This window comes from Lolium rigidum, chromosome 4, assembly GCF_022539505.1.
Source record: "Lolium rigidum isolate FL_2022 chromosome 4, APGP_CSIRO_Lrig_0.1, whole genome shotgun sequence".
Taxonomy (NCBI): Eukaryota; Viridiplantae; Streptophyta; class Magnoliopsida; order Poales; family Poaceae; genus Lolium; species Lolium rigidum.
In genome coordinates, this window is record NC_061511.1 from 67400370 (window position 1) to 67417138 (window position 16769).

General features: G+C 46.4%; 1 protein-coding gene across 3 annotated transcripts; it reads left to right on the forward strand.

Annotated features, from left to right (window-relative positions):
• The first annotated feature begins 8133 nt into the window (after nucleotides 1-8133).
• LOC124708897 (PWWP domain-containing protein 1-like) lies at nucleotides 8134-15987 on the forward strand. Of its 3 annotated transcripts, none has more exons than XM_047240537.1 (3): nucleotides 8134-8966; nucleotides 13379-15449; nucleotides 15486-15987. In XM_047240537.1, the coding sequence occupies exons 1-3, from the start codon at nucleotides 8237-8239 to the stop codon at nucleotides 15682-15684; spliced, it is 3000 nt and encodes a 999-aa protein (XP_047096493.1). In that variant the 5' UTR covers nucleotides 8134-8236; the 3' UTR covers nucleotides 15685-15987. The 3 variants fall into 3 exon arrangements, 2 of the variants coding, with proteins under 2 accessions (XP_047096493.1, XP_047096492.1); XR_007005363.1 differs by having other exon boundaries at nucleotides 8135-8966; nucleotides 13379-15766; nucleotides 15826-15987; XM_047240536.1 differs by having other exon boundaries at nucleotides 8136-8966; nucleotides 13379-15987.
• The last annotated feature ends 782 nt before the right edge of the window (nucleotides 15988-16769 follow it).

The window sequence follows — 16769 nt, forward strand, 5'->3', positions numbered from 1 at the left end:
CGGGCAATTTCTCTCCATCTTCCTGGTCAAAATTATAAATTCTCTGCAAAGCAATATGTTGAGCACTAGCGAGGAAAGTATTTCCGGAAGAAAACATCAAGCAATTCTTTTGGACTATTAATAGAATCAGGTGGCAAACTATTATACCAAGTTTTAGCGTCATCCTTTAATGAGAATGGAAAGATTTTAGCAACAAAGTAAGTACGCTTCTTAACATCATCAGAAAACAAGCTACTCGGAGTAGATAGCTCAATCATGTGTTCAACAAGCACTTTCTTTTCAGTACCACAAAAGGGTGTTTTCTCAACAATAGCTATATGAGATAGATCAAGAGAAAAATCATAATCTTTATCCTTAATGTTTATAGGAGATGTGGCAAATTTAGGATCGGGAGACGATTTATATCTAACGAGCATGTTACGCAAGCAACTTTTTAATTTTTCTTGCATCAGTAGTAGCATTGCATTTTTCAATAAAATCATCATCAAGTTCCACATAATCTTCATCAAGATCATCACTAGAGTATTCAACGGACTCGGGTGAATTAACGAGTGTAGCAGCATTTTCATTAGGAGTTTCAGTATTTTCAATTTGTCTAGACCTAGCAATTGTAGCATCTAGAAAAGATCCTAACGAACCATCATTATCAAGCACAGCATGAAGCATCATCAAAATTATAAGAGGAGTTTTCGGATTCAGCGAAGTACCAGCATTTGAAGCTTGTGGTGGTGAAACAAGTTTACTTATCACAGATGGTGAATCAAGAGAAGCAGAGGTACTCAGAGTTGTACCTTTTCTTGTAGTGGATGGTAATATGGCGACCTTAGTATCGCGAGGTTTACCCATGATGGAGAATTTGCAGCGAACAATATCAATCCAAGTGAACTTCCAAATAAAGCTATGCTCCCCGGCAACGGCGCCAGAAAATAGTCTTGATGACCCACAAGTATAGGGGATCGCAGCAGTCTTCGCGGGTAGTAAAACCCAATTTATTGATTCGACACAAGGGGAGACAAAGAATACTTGAAAGCCTTAACAACGGAGTTGTCAATTCAGCTGCACACTGGAAACAGACTTGCTCGCAAGAGTTTATCGATAGTAACAGTTTTATAGCAATGAGCAGTAGTGAAATAACGACAGACAGAGTAACAAAGACAGCAGCAGTGATTATAGTAAACAGCGAGGATTAAAATACTGTAGGCACGGGGACGGATGAACGGGCGTTGCATGGATGAGAGAAACTCATGTAACAATCAAGCAGGGCATTTGCAGATAATAATAAAACGGTGTCTAAGTACAAAGCAATCAATAGACATGTGTTCCAATTATAGTCGTACGTGCTCGCAATGAGAAACTTGCACAACATCTTTTGTCCTACCAGCCGGTGGCAGCCGGGCCTCAAGGGAATCTACTGGGATATTAAGGTACTCCTTTTAATAGAGTACCGGAGCAAAGCATTAACACTCCGTGAACACATGTGATCCTCACATCACTACCATCCCCTCCGGTTGTCCCGATTTCGTCACTTCGGGGCCATTGGTTCCGGACAGACGACATGTGTATACAACTTGCGAGTAAGACCATAAACAATGAATATCATGATGAAATAATAACATGTTCAGATCTGAGATCATGGCACTCGGGCCCTAGTGACAAGCATTAAGCATAACAAGTTGCAACAATATCATCAAAGTACCAATTACGGACACTAGACACTATGCCCTAACAATCTTATACTATTACATGACCAATCTCATCCAATCCCTACCATCCCCTTCAGCCTACAGCGGGGGAATTACTCACACATGGATGGGGGAAACATGGCTGGTCGATGGAGAGGCGTCGGTGGTGATGATGGCGATGATCTCCTCCAATTCTCCATCCCGGCGGAGTGCCAGAACGGAGACTTCTGGCTCCTGAGACGGAGTTTCGCGATGTGGCGGCGTTCTGGAGGGTTTCTGGCGACTTCCACTTCCTCCCGTGCGTTTTTAGGTCGAAAGCGATAAGTAGTCCGAAGGAGGGCGTCGGAGGCTGGCCGAGGGGCCACACGCTAGGGCCGCGCGCCCTCCCGGGCCGCGCCGCCCTAGGGTGTGGGGCCCTCGGGCCTCCACCTGACTTGCCCTTCGGCTCCGTAAATATTCCGGGAAAATAGGGCCTTCGTATAAATTCGAGGATTTTCCTGAAAGTTGGATTTCGCACAAAAACGAGACACCAGAACAGTTCTGCTGAAAACAGCGTTAGTCCGTGTTAGTTGCATCCAAAATACACAAATTAGAGGCAAAACAATAGCAAAAGTGTTCGGGAAAGTAGATACGTTTTGGACGTATCACTCTTATGCAAGTCCTATTGATGCTTGTCTTGAAAGTATTATTCATGAAAAGTCTTTGTTATATGATTCAGTTGTTTACTCATTGTCTTCACCATTGCTTCGAATCGCTGCATTCATCTCATATGCTTTACAATAGTATTGATCAATATTATGATAGCATGTCACTTTAGAAATTATCTTTGTTATCGTTTACCTACTCGAGGGCGAGTAGGAACTAAGCTTGGGGATGCTTGATACGTCTCAAACGTATCTATAATTTCTTATGTTCCATGCTACTTTTATGATGATACTCACATGTTTTATACACATTATATGTCATAATTATGCATTTTCCGGCACTAACCTATTGACGAGATGCCGAAGAGCCGATTGTCTGTTTTACGCTATTTTTGGTTTCGAAATCCTACAAAGGAAATATTATCGGAATTGGACGAAATCAACGCCCGGGGTCTTATTTTTCCACGAAGCTTCCGGAAGATCGAAAGGATTACGAAGTGGGGCGACGAGGCGCCGCCACACCAGGCCGCGCGGCCGGTGCTAGGGCCGCGCGCCGCCCGGTGTGTGGGGCCCTCGTGCCGCCCCTAAACCTACCCTTCCGCCTACTTAAAGCCTTCGTCGCGAAACCCCCGATACCGAGAGCCACGATACGGAAAACCTTCCGGAGACGCCGCCGCCGCCAATCCCATCTCGGGGGATTCGGGAGATCGCCTCCGGCACCCTGCCGGAGAGGGGAATCATCTCCCGGAGGTCTCTTCATCACCATGATCGCCTCCGGATCGATGTGTGAGTAGTTCACCCCTGGACTATGGGTCCATAGCGAGTAGCTAGATGGTTGTCTTGTCCTCATTGTGCTATCATGTTAGATCTTGTGAGCTGCCTATCATGATCAAAATCATCTATTTGTAATGCTACATGTTGTGTTTGTTGGGATCCGATGAATATGGAATACTATGTCAAGTTGATTATCAATCTATCATATATGTGTTGTTTATGTTCTTGCATGCTCTCCGTTGCTAGTAGAGGCTCTGGCCAAGTTGATACTTGTAACTCCAAGAGGGAGTATTTATGCTCGATAGTGGGTTCATGCCTCCATTGAATCCGGGACGAGTGACGAGAAAGTTCTAAGGTTGTGGATGTGCTTGTTGCCACTAGGGATAAAACATCAATGCTTTGTCTAAGGATATTTGTGTTGATTACATTACGCACCATACTTAATGCAATTGTCTGTTGTTTGCAACTTAATACTGGAAGGGGTTCAGATGATAACCTGAAGGTGGACTTTTTAGGCATAGATGCATGCTGGATAGCGGTCTATGTACCTTGTCGTAATGCCCTGATTAAATCTCATAGTATTCATCGTGATATATGTATGTGCATTGTTATGCCTTCTTTATTTGTCAATTGCCCAACTGTAATTTGTTCACCCAACATGCTATTTATCTTATGGGAGAGACACCACTAGTGAACCGTGGACCCCGGTCCATTCTTTACATCCGAAATACAATCTATCGCAATACTTGTTCTTTACTTGTTCTTCGCAAACAAACATCATCTTCCACACTATACGGTTAGTCCTTTGTTTACAGCAAGCCGGTGAGATTGACAACCTCACTGTTACGTTGGGGCAAAGTACTTTGATTGTGTTGTGCAGGTTCCACGTTGGCGCCGGAATCCCTGGTGTTGCGCCGCACTACACTTCGTCACCAACAACCTTCACGTGTTCCTTGACTCCTACTGGTTCGATAACCTTGGTTTCTTACTGAGGGAAAACTTGCTACTGTATGCATCACACCTTCCTCTTGGGGTTCCCAACGGACGTGTGTTAACTGCACGCATCAACCATGTAATGCAGGGTCATAAGATTTTTTCTCTTACTTGGAAGCTTGAGGCACCACAGCTCCTGCCAAACCGGGTTCATGGCAGGCGATCCGAGAAGTGTCAATTGCCTCGTCCTAGTACCAAAAGAAGGCCTCCATTGAAGATGATATTTCGATCGAACTGAGTAGGGAACATTCTTATGAAACTCGAGGCGGTAAAAATCATCAAAACCTTGGTTGTTTAGAGGAATCTCTAAGATGCAATTTACATCAACATCACAGAAGACGGGCCTAAGCAGCTCACCAGAGATAGGATCAATCAATTCCGCAACTTCAAAATGTCTTTGGCCCTGCCTTCAAAATGTCTCCATCAGACAACTTTCAGTTTTGTTAGAATTGAACCTTACTTGATATCGAACTAAGATAACACACGCCATCATCAAGGAGATCCACCTTTCAGCGAACCCCAATCTTCTCATCATATAGAACCGGAGATAGAACCCGTCTTTGGCCCTGCCTTCAAAATGTCTCCATGAGACAGCTTTCGGTTTTGTTAGAATTGAACCTTACTTGATATCAGACTTTGATAACACATGCTTTCGTCAAGAAGATCCACCTTTCAGCGAACCCCAATCTTCTCAGCATATTCTCAATAAAGACTCAATCCATTCTTGCAGTTTTTAAGTGGCTCTAGAAGTCCTCTTGTGTAATGAGAACTAAGGTTTTTGCCTGGTTGCTGCTTAATGACCGGCTGAACAGAAGAGATCTTTTGATTAGGAGAAACTGGAAAGTCACTGAGGATAAACATTGTATTCTCTCCCCCACTAGATCATATGAGGACAAATTTCACTTTTTTTTGACTACAATTTCAGCCATCGTGTATGGAATTATTTGCAAATTGACTGGACTAGGGGCAGTGATATTCAAAGTATTGCGGTGGCTGCAAGAAGGGACTTTGGCAAACCTTTTTTCATGGAAGTAATGATTCTAGCCTGCTAAAATATTTGGAAGCCGCGTAATGGGAAGATATTTGAGCATGAGAGGCTCACTTTTGCAAAGTGGAAGTACAATTTTGTCCATGATTTATCCTTACTTCAGCATAGGATTAAAGCTAAACATAGAGATAGTCTTCTAACATGGATTGGTAATTTGCCATGACCTGTTTGGATTTTGTATAGTTAGGTGGGTCTTCTAACCTTTTTCTAACTCTTTTTTCTATTATGAGTGATAAATAACTGTGGGGTTGTTGCCGCACAAGTCAAGGGTAAAAAAAAAGACTCAGTCCAATGACCATAGGCCTTGTGCATGTACAACTTTACCACACACAATCCTATCAACCCGACTCTTTTATTCTTAATGGTATAGATACTTTCATAGGCCACACAGACATTATTTGTAATAATACGCCCCGGAACAAAAGCACTTTGCATGGGAGGTATCACAAATGGTAGGATTTGCTTTAAACGTAGAGCCAATATTTTAGAGATAATTTTATATATCATATTACAAAGGCTAATTGGGCGAAACTCGGTACCATCGTGGTACCATCCCATCCTTCTAGAATAACACTAGTACATATTCATAACCTGTAAAATCTCAGTAGTAATGTCCTCGCCACAAATACTTCAAAATCTTTTATATAATATAGCATGTAATCCATCAGGACCGGTGCCTTGAGATCACCAATGCCGAAAGCATCCTTTTTAACATACTCTGGAGATCGTTCATCGTTCAAGGCTAGTTCTTTTGCCAACTTAAAAAAATAAGTTGCCCCCTTCCAGCTTCTCCTAAACCATCCGACTTAGTACTTGAAGCTTCTAAATTAGGCATGGGATAACTATTTCAAAAGCCCCATGTAATAAGTCGGGTGGCTTATGGGAGAAGCTGGAAATGGGGCAGCTTATCTTTTAAGCTGGCAAAAGAACTGAGGCATGAGAGCTATCACTTTTCGCTCGATTTTGTTGCATAAATTCGGGCCAACTCCATGAAATTCAGATGTAAAGACATTAGTGAAATAATAAAGTATAACAGGTTGAAGAGAATTAGTATCATCAATCAAATTATCATCATGTTTAATGCTCTTGATTATATTCTTTTCCTCCTCGCCGAAGTGATTTGGTGAAAAAAGGTGTTTCGGTATCCTTCTTGTAACCAATTCGCTCTCGGCCTTTGCATCTAGTGAACTTCATCTTGTTCAAGCAGGAGCTCCATCAAGGACCCTTGCTCCCTTGCGATTTTTTCGTTTTCCTATGTTAATGGGCTGTCCATAGCCTGCTCCACCTTTTTCTGCCTCGATCCTATATAGTGTTTTGGCTTCTTCAAGATATCACTATCCCATGCATGCAACAAAGAGTGCATGTGAGCGAGCTTCTCCAGAACCACCCCCCAACACCTCCGACCCTAATTTAGCGCATGCTTACTCTACCACTTCATGAAAAGAATCCTCTCTGCACCATTTGGCTTCAAAAAATTGCAGGCCAGTCTGATTCACCACAGTGACTGTATCATAAGACAGAGGGAATATGGCTCGATGTTGAGGTTCAAACGAAAAGGTTAATTATTGGAAAAGCAAAGGGGCCATCATGGGTTTCCCGATCCAGTTGTTGGTCATTGATCAGAGAAGTGTCTCAATCATGCCTGCGCATTCCCGAACCAGTAGGGATTTAGGAATCATCAATGTCGACGAGTGTCTGGTTAAAGTCGTGAATACTGTAGTCCTACATTGACCACGTGTGTCAGAACAATCTAATCACATGCAGATCCAACACAAAGCAAGTTGCACAAACATGAACTAGCACATCAAGTACACAAACTTAAGCTAGAAAAGCGTAGATCTACCACAACTGGTACACAAGCTCACAAAACAATCGGTCATACCACAAACAATACACATGATCAAACTATAAATGATCTACAATAGTGTGAAGCTAAATAACACATGCTCATGCTTAACATAGAAATGTATCGTACTACAAGAAGCCATATACGTCCACGACCTACCATACTACAAGGACAAACTTCCACTAGACATGCACAACCTAGCATACTACAAGTCAATCTAGTCAGATCTATGCCACATGGTCACATATCTACCCTACCAAAATTGAGGGTTTGGTTACATATACAGTTACATCCACTAAATGAGGTGAAGGACGCAAAGGACAACTCGAGAACAGAGATGTAAAAGAGTTAATGTCGCTGATGACCTGAGATGAGGGCTCTGCTGACCTGCTCACCAACCAAAGAAGAGAGCTCGATGGAGGGAATTTGTGGTGTAAGTTTGGGAGGTGAGACTAGAGGGTGTAAATAGGGGTGATAGAAGGTGACAGGGTCGGCAGAAGGTGACACAATTTCTTATGCCCCCTTTCCTGCTATAGTGCACGAGGTCCTATCATCTCCATGGTCACAAGAGCTCGTGCAGCCGCACCTCTCCTTTTGCACCTGGTAGCTAATGAGCACGCCACGGGAACGACTGTTTCAACCGTTCCCAGCGGGCCTAACTTGGAGGTGCTTTGTGGTCCGGGCCATGCTTGCACATGAAAAAGTGTACTCATTCAACCAACGAAAATTTTGCAGCCGAAGGATCTCGTTGACCTCCATGCGACCTACCAATCTCACCCTTAGGTTCAATCTGGTCTTTACAGGGTGGCTAGATGCATATATTTCTTATTTTTTGTGGTAAGCTTGCTATAGCATATGTGTGCATAAATGCGTGTAAAATTTTCACACACAATCTTTTTCGTTCATTAGTGTACTAGCTACACAGAAATATTTTGAGTGATTAATGCATTAGATACGATACACGCGCCTAAATAGTTTGAATTCTTTTGAATTATTTGGTATATTTTATTCCGCGAGGCATTTTCTAACCATATTAGGAGTATAATAATAAATAAATAAATTTCTCGCCTCAAATATCCCTTTTCTTTCTCTATCTATCCCTTTGTACGAGTAATTACCATCATGCCCCTCCCACCGTCTCCCAGCAGGCCCGAGATCCCCAAATCCCCCCAACCTCCCAAACCCAAACAGCGCAATCCCAAACCCAAACGAGACACCCAAATCTAGGGTTTCGCTTCCCCTCCGCAGGATGACCGATCCCGCCGCCGCCGGCTCCGGCTCCGGCGCCGTCGTGCCCATGGGCGGAATCAGCGAGGATTGGACCCCCAGCTTCGGCGACATGGTCTGGGGCAAGGTGAAGTCGCATCCGTGGTGGCCCGGTCACGTCTACAGCATCACCCTCTCCGACGACCCGGAGGTGCACCGCGGCCACCGCCACGGCCTCGTCCTCGTCGCCTTCTTCGGCGACGGCAGCTACGGGTGGTTCGAGCCGCACGAGCTCGTCCGCTTCGAGGACCACTTCGTCGAGAAGACGTCGCAGGGCGGCAGCCGCACCTTCCCCGCCGCCGTCGCCGAGTCCCTCGACGAGATCGCGCGCCGCAGCGCGCTCGCGCTCCTCTGCCCCTGCCGCGGACCCGACACCTTCCGCCCCCACAAGGAGGACGCCGGGATCCTCCTGGTGAACGTACCCGGCTTCGACTCCAACGCCGAGTACCTCCCCGACCAGGTGACGGCCGCGCGGGACAAGTTCGTCCCGCAGACGATGCTGGATTTCCTGCAGAGCGCCGCCGTGGAGCAGCGGGATGCTGCCGAGACAGCCGCACGGACTTTGCCAGGGATCGAGATGGCCGCGATGCTCATGGCGTACCGCCGGACCAGATTCGAGAAGTACGACCTCACCTATGCAGAATCATTTGGGGTGGAGCCAAAGAAGGCGCTTGAAGGAGAGATTAAAGCCGAGGCTGAACGGTCTCAACGAGGTATCGACACTCATATGCCCAAACCTAGCTGTATTACTATTCAGTTCCCTCTTATTGTTTTTGCCCTGTACTTGAACTTGATGGTTAAACGCTGCTACTGTTGGTGCTGGTATAGATTACATAATACTGAACCTTTTGATGTGAATAATAAAGTGGATTTTGTTGGTTCAAATAGTGTTTGTTTCTCTTTTGTTGAACTGCTTGCGGCTTAAATTTTTTGAAACTTGTTTCGCATCGAGCAACGTCTTTTGCATAAATATATTGTGTGCAACTGTGTGAAGCTATACTAGTAATAAATGATAAAATATATTGTCTCACAAAAACAAAATCCAAATAAAGTTAATCCTGATAGATATGTATGTCCTGTGATACATGTGTACTTCCACAAACATATGTATGCATAGGACATGACTGCTGACTGTACAGTTTTGTTTCTTTTTCAACCAGTTATTTTCTGAACACAAATTGTTTAGTTTTCCATGATGTTGGATGCCTGAAACTTAAACTAAAGCAGTTGATGCATTGGATTCTTAAATTTTTCTCGTACATTCATATGTCCTTGATTTGGGCATTTGCTACGCATTGTAGCTTGTTTTTTTTTTATGCTGATTGCATCCTTTGCATTATGCATTGCATTCGCTATGTGTTCACATTGCGTGTTTGCTCTTACCTTTATAATGGCATACTGCGGTAGAATCATGAGTTTCAGCAACTTGATTTTTATGTTGTCTGTGAATAGTATTAGGTTCATGCTTCGTAAATGAACAGCTAAAAGTATTAGAAACATTGATTCTGAAAGAAAGTACCATAACGTGATGTGCCTGATAAAACCATGTCGGTAATTGGGATATGCACTCTGGACTGCATAATATGTTCTATTCTGGATGCACCATTTCCTGTTCATCATTGAAGCAGGCATTGAGGTAAGGCGGTTGAGTGCACCTGTACATCTTGAAGGAAGGAATCAAGTTAAGCTAGTTAAGCTCTGCGCTGACCAGTTGAGGTGCCTATTAGTTATTATATTCATAAACATGTATATATCCACGAAGGTAAACAGTACAAGGATGTTTTCTGATATTTTAGACGCATGCTACTGTATTAGTTTCATTGTAGGATTTTAATTATGAGTTCTCTTAATTTATAGTGGAATTAATCCAGATGCACACCACAAGAAAACTCCTAATATTATCTCGTCGATCCCAAAACAATTAGAGAATACAGTTTTCTTAACCGTTCTCGAGATTTTGTCTTTCGGAGAGGGCCTTGTGTCAAGAAAAGCAAAGTTGCGTGTGACATATGCTTTGGGTTCTTGGAACCTTCAAGCACGGGAAAGCTCACACTAAGATGTTGGCCTGACCATCAGCAACTCTGGTCACTCGATGTGACCCGAGTTGTGCTCTTCTTACCTTGATCTCCCACCATTTGACCAAACTTTGTTAGTTTAGTTGTTCAATGCTAAAACCTTGAACTGCTGCAAAAGGATACACCCATAGAAGGAACAATTGACCGTCTCGCTACAGACCTCTGACCGAAATTCATCCTTGGCCAATATGATCTATCCGACGGCTGCGGGCGTTCTTGAATGAGAACGGGTGATGCGATGTCATTTGGTTGTGTGATTGGTCGCAATCTACTCTGAGAAAATTGGGCGTTCTGATTTAGAGTTATATACTCAGCCATCCCAAATTCTCGTCCATTTTCTAGGTTACCAAGTCACGTCTGGAGTCACTTCCAGTAGCTCTCAGTTCCAGCTTGATGCTTTTGGAATCAGTTCCAGAGCTGTTTTAGCTTCTGGCATGTTGTGATGAGAAACATTGTTATTGGAACAATGGTTCATCTGAATCTGAATTATTGAAGCCGGCAGGGAGGAGTGGTTTGATCGGATTGTTCTTCATAACTCGCCAGTGGCTTATCCCTGCCTTCTCCACCATAGTTGATAGCGAATCAAATGCCATTTCCATCCGACACAGAAGGTCTTTGGGAAACTCTAAGTGGTTCTCTTCTCTGGAGACGATCCTACCCAAGGAAAATCAGATAGCGTCACAGACCAGCTCTCTCAATTGGTTCACATCCCTGCACAAGGCTGTGAGACGACCCTCACCATGGAAATAAGATCCCGTCTCAAAAAAAAAAAGCTGCTCAACCTTTTCTAATTCTATTACTAAAATATATCTATATACCTTCGTATCTAGATAAAGTTAACCAGTTTTTTTAAGGATGGAGGGAGTAGCAAGATAGCATCGCTGACACCAGCTGTGTGGGAACTAAGCTGCCGTGAACTGAATGCCCATTTTGTTCCTTGAAAGATCCAGCTGCTAACTTAACCCTGACACGATAGCCTTCACTACTGAAATTCCACCCCGCTGGATTCCCAGCAGAACCATATGTCCAGTCAGGCGATCTAATATCTCAGGTTTTTTTTTTGGAATTTATGGTACTGTCCCAGCGACCAAGAGCCAGTAACAACACACGAGAGCAAAACTGGTATTTGATTTTGTAACAAATATTTTGAAATTTATATTATTATAAATAAAAACATGTTTTTGAAACCATTTTCAGTAAGAGCTTACTAGTACCATAACACGAATATTGTGCTGACAGCATCTAAGCAGGCTAAGAAAATGCTAAACTAACATGTACGGAGTACTACCTTTGATCTTGCAATCGCACGTGCGCCTCATCTTTCTAGAGGTGAGGCTAGAGTGGCTCCTTTTTTTGCATTATCTCCAATAGGAAAAAAAAATTGGTACTTCGGTTTCAGAGGAAAATAACTAATACTACAGTTCTCTTTGTGGATTCCTTTGGAAATTGAACTGCACCATCTACGTTTTTTTCTACACGTTCTTATATATTGGAATGAACACTCCTTTTATATTAATAGAATAACAGAGAGTATATACTAAGTAAAAAATTATAATAAACACATCGATTTGGATAGTGTTTTTTTTAAAATCATTTTGGTGAAAATCTGACATTTCTATCAATCCCTTGTGTGTTTTTCTTGTGAGGCTAGGTCTTTTGAGGGGTATGGTCATGATAGGGAAAATGGAGTGATTAATAAGCCTTAGTCGAATGCATCACTTAGTAAGTTGGTGGACGTGCTGGCTATAGCGGCGATGAGTAGGGTTTGTTCGAGGGGGGAGATGGTGTCGAAGGAGACATCATTAGGACTATGGGTCTAGATGGTGTGAAGAGGGAAAGATCGGAGAACGTCTATCAAAGGAAACACCGTCAAGGCTATGGATATAGATGGTGTGACGAGGGAAAGATCGGAGAACGCGGGTCAAAGGAAACACAATCAAGGCTATGGATGTAGATGGTGTGATGAGAGAAAGAGAGAGGAGTAGAAGTCGGTATTGTCGGTGTGTTCCCCGACACAACGATGAAGTTTCAATGAGTTGGGGTGGTTAGGGTCTCGGAATAGAGGGCGAAGATGGTCTTGTCATTAGACACGGGCGAGGTAATGGCGGAGTGTGAAAGAATGGACGTGGTTAGGGTTCCGGGTGAGGCATGGAGATTGGGAATTGGAGAGGAGGTGAAGATGGTCTAGTCAAGGATGCAACGGGTGAAGTGTCTAGGAGGGGGTTAGGGTTTGGGTTTGGAACTTGTACGATATTACATTTACATCCAGTGAGCCACAAATCTGTCCTCCACTCCCCTAGGTTTTTTCTAGTCTAGTTATAGTTTATAACTAAAAACAGTACTACTAGTAGCATCTTTTGCATCGAAGAGGAAAGATGTGGGCACTCGCAAATCATCGCGACAATCTTCGTCTAAAAAGTAAGCGAAGCGTGACATGCAATAGAGACACTTGGTTTGCTACCAGCCATCCGGCAACCAAGTTTCTTCTATGTGGCTTGGCCCCACATCCCTTGGCCTCTGCGCTTCTGCTGCACGAGCCACCACGTCTTGTCCAGCCTTTGACCGACTAACTTAAGCTGGCCCTCATTTTAGTTTTCATGGTAACTTGACAACATTTGTCATCACACGTACTAACCTGTCAAAAACCTTTACATTTTGCAGGGTCGACCGTATAGTACGGCAAAATATATAAATCTTAAGTAATTCCCTAAAAAGGAAAATAAATTTGTAATTAATTCACTTTTGGTAAGGCAGGGTACGTGACAAGCAAGTTCTATTTAGAACAAATCAGCAAGCCTTGTTTCGTATTGAAATGCTCGAAACTTTCGCATGAATTCAAAACTGTTTTGTGTGAATGAATTTCTTTCAGATTAGGAGTTTTCTATAGTACTAGCATCTTTTCTCTTGATTTCTTTTGTTCTGTGATGCATTTTATAGGAATATGAATATAAATACGTGTCGCGTTGCATTGACTTTTATACTGGCGTTACGTTTTATTTCCCCATGTCTGTGGCGCGGAGCTGTGTGCTAACGTCTGCCATGCCTTGCAGCTCGGCCGCTCAAGGGCCGGCAGAGGGTGCCGGAGAAGGAGAACGCCCCGGCAGCCAAGGGCCGGAGGGGCGCCGCCGGCGCGGCGGCGAGGCTCATGGAGAAGATCGTGCCCGGCGCGCCGGCCATCAAGCTCAAGGCCAGCAAGAAGGACCAGTACCTGCTCAAGCGCCGGGACGACGCCCGCGCTCCGGCGCTGCCGCCGGCAGTGCTCCCGGACGCGACCCCCGTTCCGGACGACGGCGGCCCGCCGCCTGGCTTCCCGTCGGCGGAGCCGCAGACGCCGCCGTTGCCCAGCAGTGCCGGAGGCGGCGACGATGAGGAGTTCATGCTGCAGAAGCGCGCGCCAACCGGCCAAGCGAGCGACGGCGGCGCAACCGCGGACGACGACGTCGCCGCCGGCACCGTGCCCAAGAAGGCAGCGAAGCCCAAGAAGGCCCGCAAGCGCGAGAGGGAGGGGGCGGCGGAAGCCACCGCCGACGAGTCCGCCGCTGCCGGCGAGCCAAAGACGAAGAAGAAAAAGAAGAAGCTCGCGGAGCTCAACAGCGGCGCGCCCTCTGCCAACCCCTCCGGCGGCGGCGCAAAGCCAGCCGCTTTCTCGCCCCCCAAGGTCGACCTCGATGGCCTGGATCTGAAACAGGTAATATCGGACCTTGAGAACCTCCCGCTGCTTCCCTCCTACGGCGCCGGCAGATCCATCTCTGACGGATCTCACTCCTTCCTCCTCGCCTTCCGCTCGAAACACTACAAGAAGAGTTATGAGAACGATCCTAGCGAGGAGTCCAAGAAGAGTCTGGATACTAAACCCAATGCCGCCGTCGCTGCCGCTGCCGCTGCCGCTGTTGACGGCCAGCCGCCCAAGCCGGTCAAAAAGAAGCCCGTCATGAGACCCATTGACCCCAGCATTGCCGGCGTGAAGCGCGGGCCCTCTGACCGGCAGGAGGAGATGGCCACCAAGAAGAAAATAAAGCTCGAGAAGATTAAGACACTGGCAGCCGAGAAGAAGGCCGGGCTGGAGCAGAAAGTCGTCCCTGCCCCTGCCTCAGCTGTGGGAGGCGTTACGCCGGCGGCTCAGCAGCCACGTGCTGGCATGAAGGAGAAGGCTCAGGGATTAGTCAAGAAGAAGGTGCCAGCTGCGGCGCCGGCGAGGAGGATGGCGTCGCCGACGGCGCTGATGATGAAGTTCCCGCCCAATAGCACGCTGCCGTCGGTGGCCTCCCTCAAGGCTAGGTTCGCGCGCTTCGGGCCGCTAGACATCGACGGCATCCGGGTGTACTGGAAGTCCTACATGTGCCGGGTCATCTACAAGTACAAGTCCGACGCCGAGATGGCGCTCAAGTCAGCCAAGTCCACAGCCATGTTCGGCCAGGTGGTCCCCAACTACCACCTCCGTGGCATCGAGTCGTCGTCGGCCGGCGCTGACATGGGGCCTGAGCCGGCTCCTCCTGCGCAGCAGCGCTCCGAGTTGCGGCTCATGGAGACCACGCCGTTCAGGCCTGGGAGCTCTGGCAATGGCGCTCCTCTAACGCTGTCAAGGGCGGCGCCAGCGCGCGCAGTCGTCGGGCAGCCCAAGTCAATCCTCAAGAAGAACAACGACGATGGTGGGGCCAGCGCGCTCCGGGACTCCCCTCGGGTGAAGTTCATGTTGGACGGTGGCGACAGCAAGCTCGAGCCACCTGCGATTCCGGCGAGCGGCAATAGCCCGGACGCTGCTGCACCGGTGAGCAAGGTCGCGAGGTCGGTCGGCTTCGCACAGCCGCCTCTACAGCCACTGGCACGCCCTGCACAGCCCAACCTGCAACCGGCCATGCGTGCACAGCAACAGCAGCTGCAGCCTCCACGCGCACTGGATACCCAGGCACTTCCACCGCCACCGCCGCTGCCGTACCAGCCTCGTGTCAGTGAGCCGTTGCCGTACCAGCCTCGCCTCAGCGAGGCATCACCATACCAGCCCCGTCACACAGACGCGCCGCCATCTTTCAACAACATGCAGCCGCCGTACCAGGCTCGCCACATCGACGTGCCGCTCATGCTCTCTGGACAGACGACGCTGCCATACCCGCCTCGTGCCAGCTTTGCCCGCTCCGACGACATGCCGCCGCCATCTCACTTTGACAACAATGCAGCCAACGCCATGCCGGCTCCTTTTGACAGGAACGCTGTGAACGCCATGCCCGTGTGGAAGAGGGGAGAGAAGGAGTTCAGTGAGGAGCTGATGAGGGTGATGCTGGCGATCGCCAAGCTGGTGGAGCCATTGATGGACAAGAACGGCAACTTCCCCTACCACCTCTTCGGCAGGTCAGCTTGAGGCCTGGCTTCAGCTCGCTGCGTTGTATCCTGACTGCTGGGCCCCAGGGGCAGTGGCAGTACAGCTAGTGCAGTAGTAATACTAGTGAAGTCACCTGTCGCGAGAAGGCAGCAAGAACAAGATGATGCCGCTCATGTCATGTAGTGTATAATTACCTCTCGTTTTTTCTGCCTTTCGTGAGCGTATGAACTCTCTGGATTCTAGACATCATTAGACTCTCATTTCAGAAATGGTTAAAGACTCTGTATTGTTTGTATGTTTTTAAGTTGGATTATATGAGTTGGTTTAATGTCGTCTAACTAATTTACTTCTCAACTTCGAATTTGGTTTGGTTGAGATTACTCCTACCCCTCCAAACGTTCACAATACCCTCCCTCCCCCTTCTCAATTATTATCCACACGGAGCATAATATCTAGGTTCCATTATCGTCAGACAGCGGAACAACATCATCCCAGTACCAGCTCCGAAGAGCTAATAAAAAAACAACAAAAAAAAGAGGAACCAAAAAAGATGATCGAAGATCACCAACAGTCAAGTTCAACAAAAAACAAACCAGCTACCGCCTATAAGCACCAAGCAGGCTAAGCATATTCAATAATACACTATATAAAAGCTGATCAGTTCAACGCATCTTATGTTAGTTTAGACACTGTAGATCGCTAATTTATCTCCAACCGTCAGGTGACGCGTGCCCTTCACCTTGAAGTCTCCCCGTAATTTCTATCTCTATATTTTTTTTTCCTCGCTGATTTAATACTGAGGTTTACCGGTTGATAGAGCAATTCTCGCGTGAGAGATCGGTTTCAGATGCTCTTCATCCGGTTTCCCTCCCCGTACTTCTTAAATTTCTTCAATAGGAACCGATGGCCCCAAGATCCTCACACGTGACACGTTCGCACCGCTTATTGGGTTTCTGGAAAAATCTCAAACTCTCCCACACCTTCCATGAACTCAATCCCTTTCCTATGGTAAAACTTTTTTTTGACTGTGACTACGGCGGGCTTGCGCCAGCCTGAACCTTTTATATCAACGACCAACAGGTGTTACAGAGTAGCTCATTACAAAGATTTTAGAGGAAGACGGG

Coding starts and splice junctions, on each gene's coding strand:
- LOC124708897 (XM_047240536.1), top strand. CDS start 8,237: ATGACCGATCCCGCCGCCGCCGGCTCCGGCTCCGGCGCCGTCGTGCCC. Junction 8,967..13,378: donor GGCTGAACGGTCTCAACGAG/GTATCGACACTC, acceptor CATGCCTTGCAG/CTCGGCCGCTCAAGGGCCGG.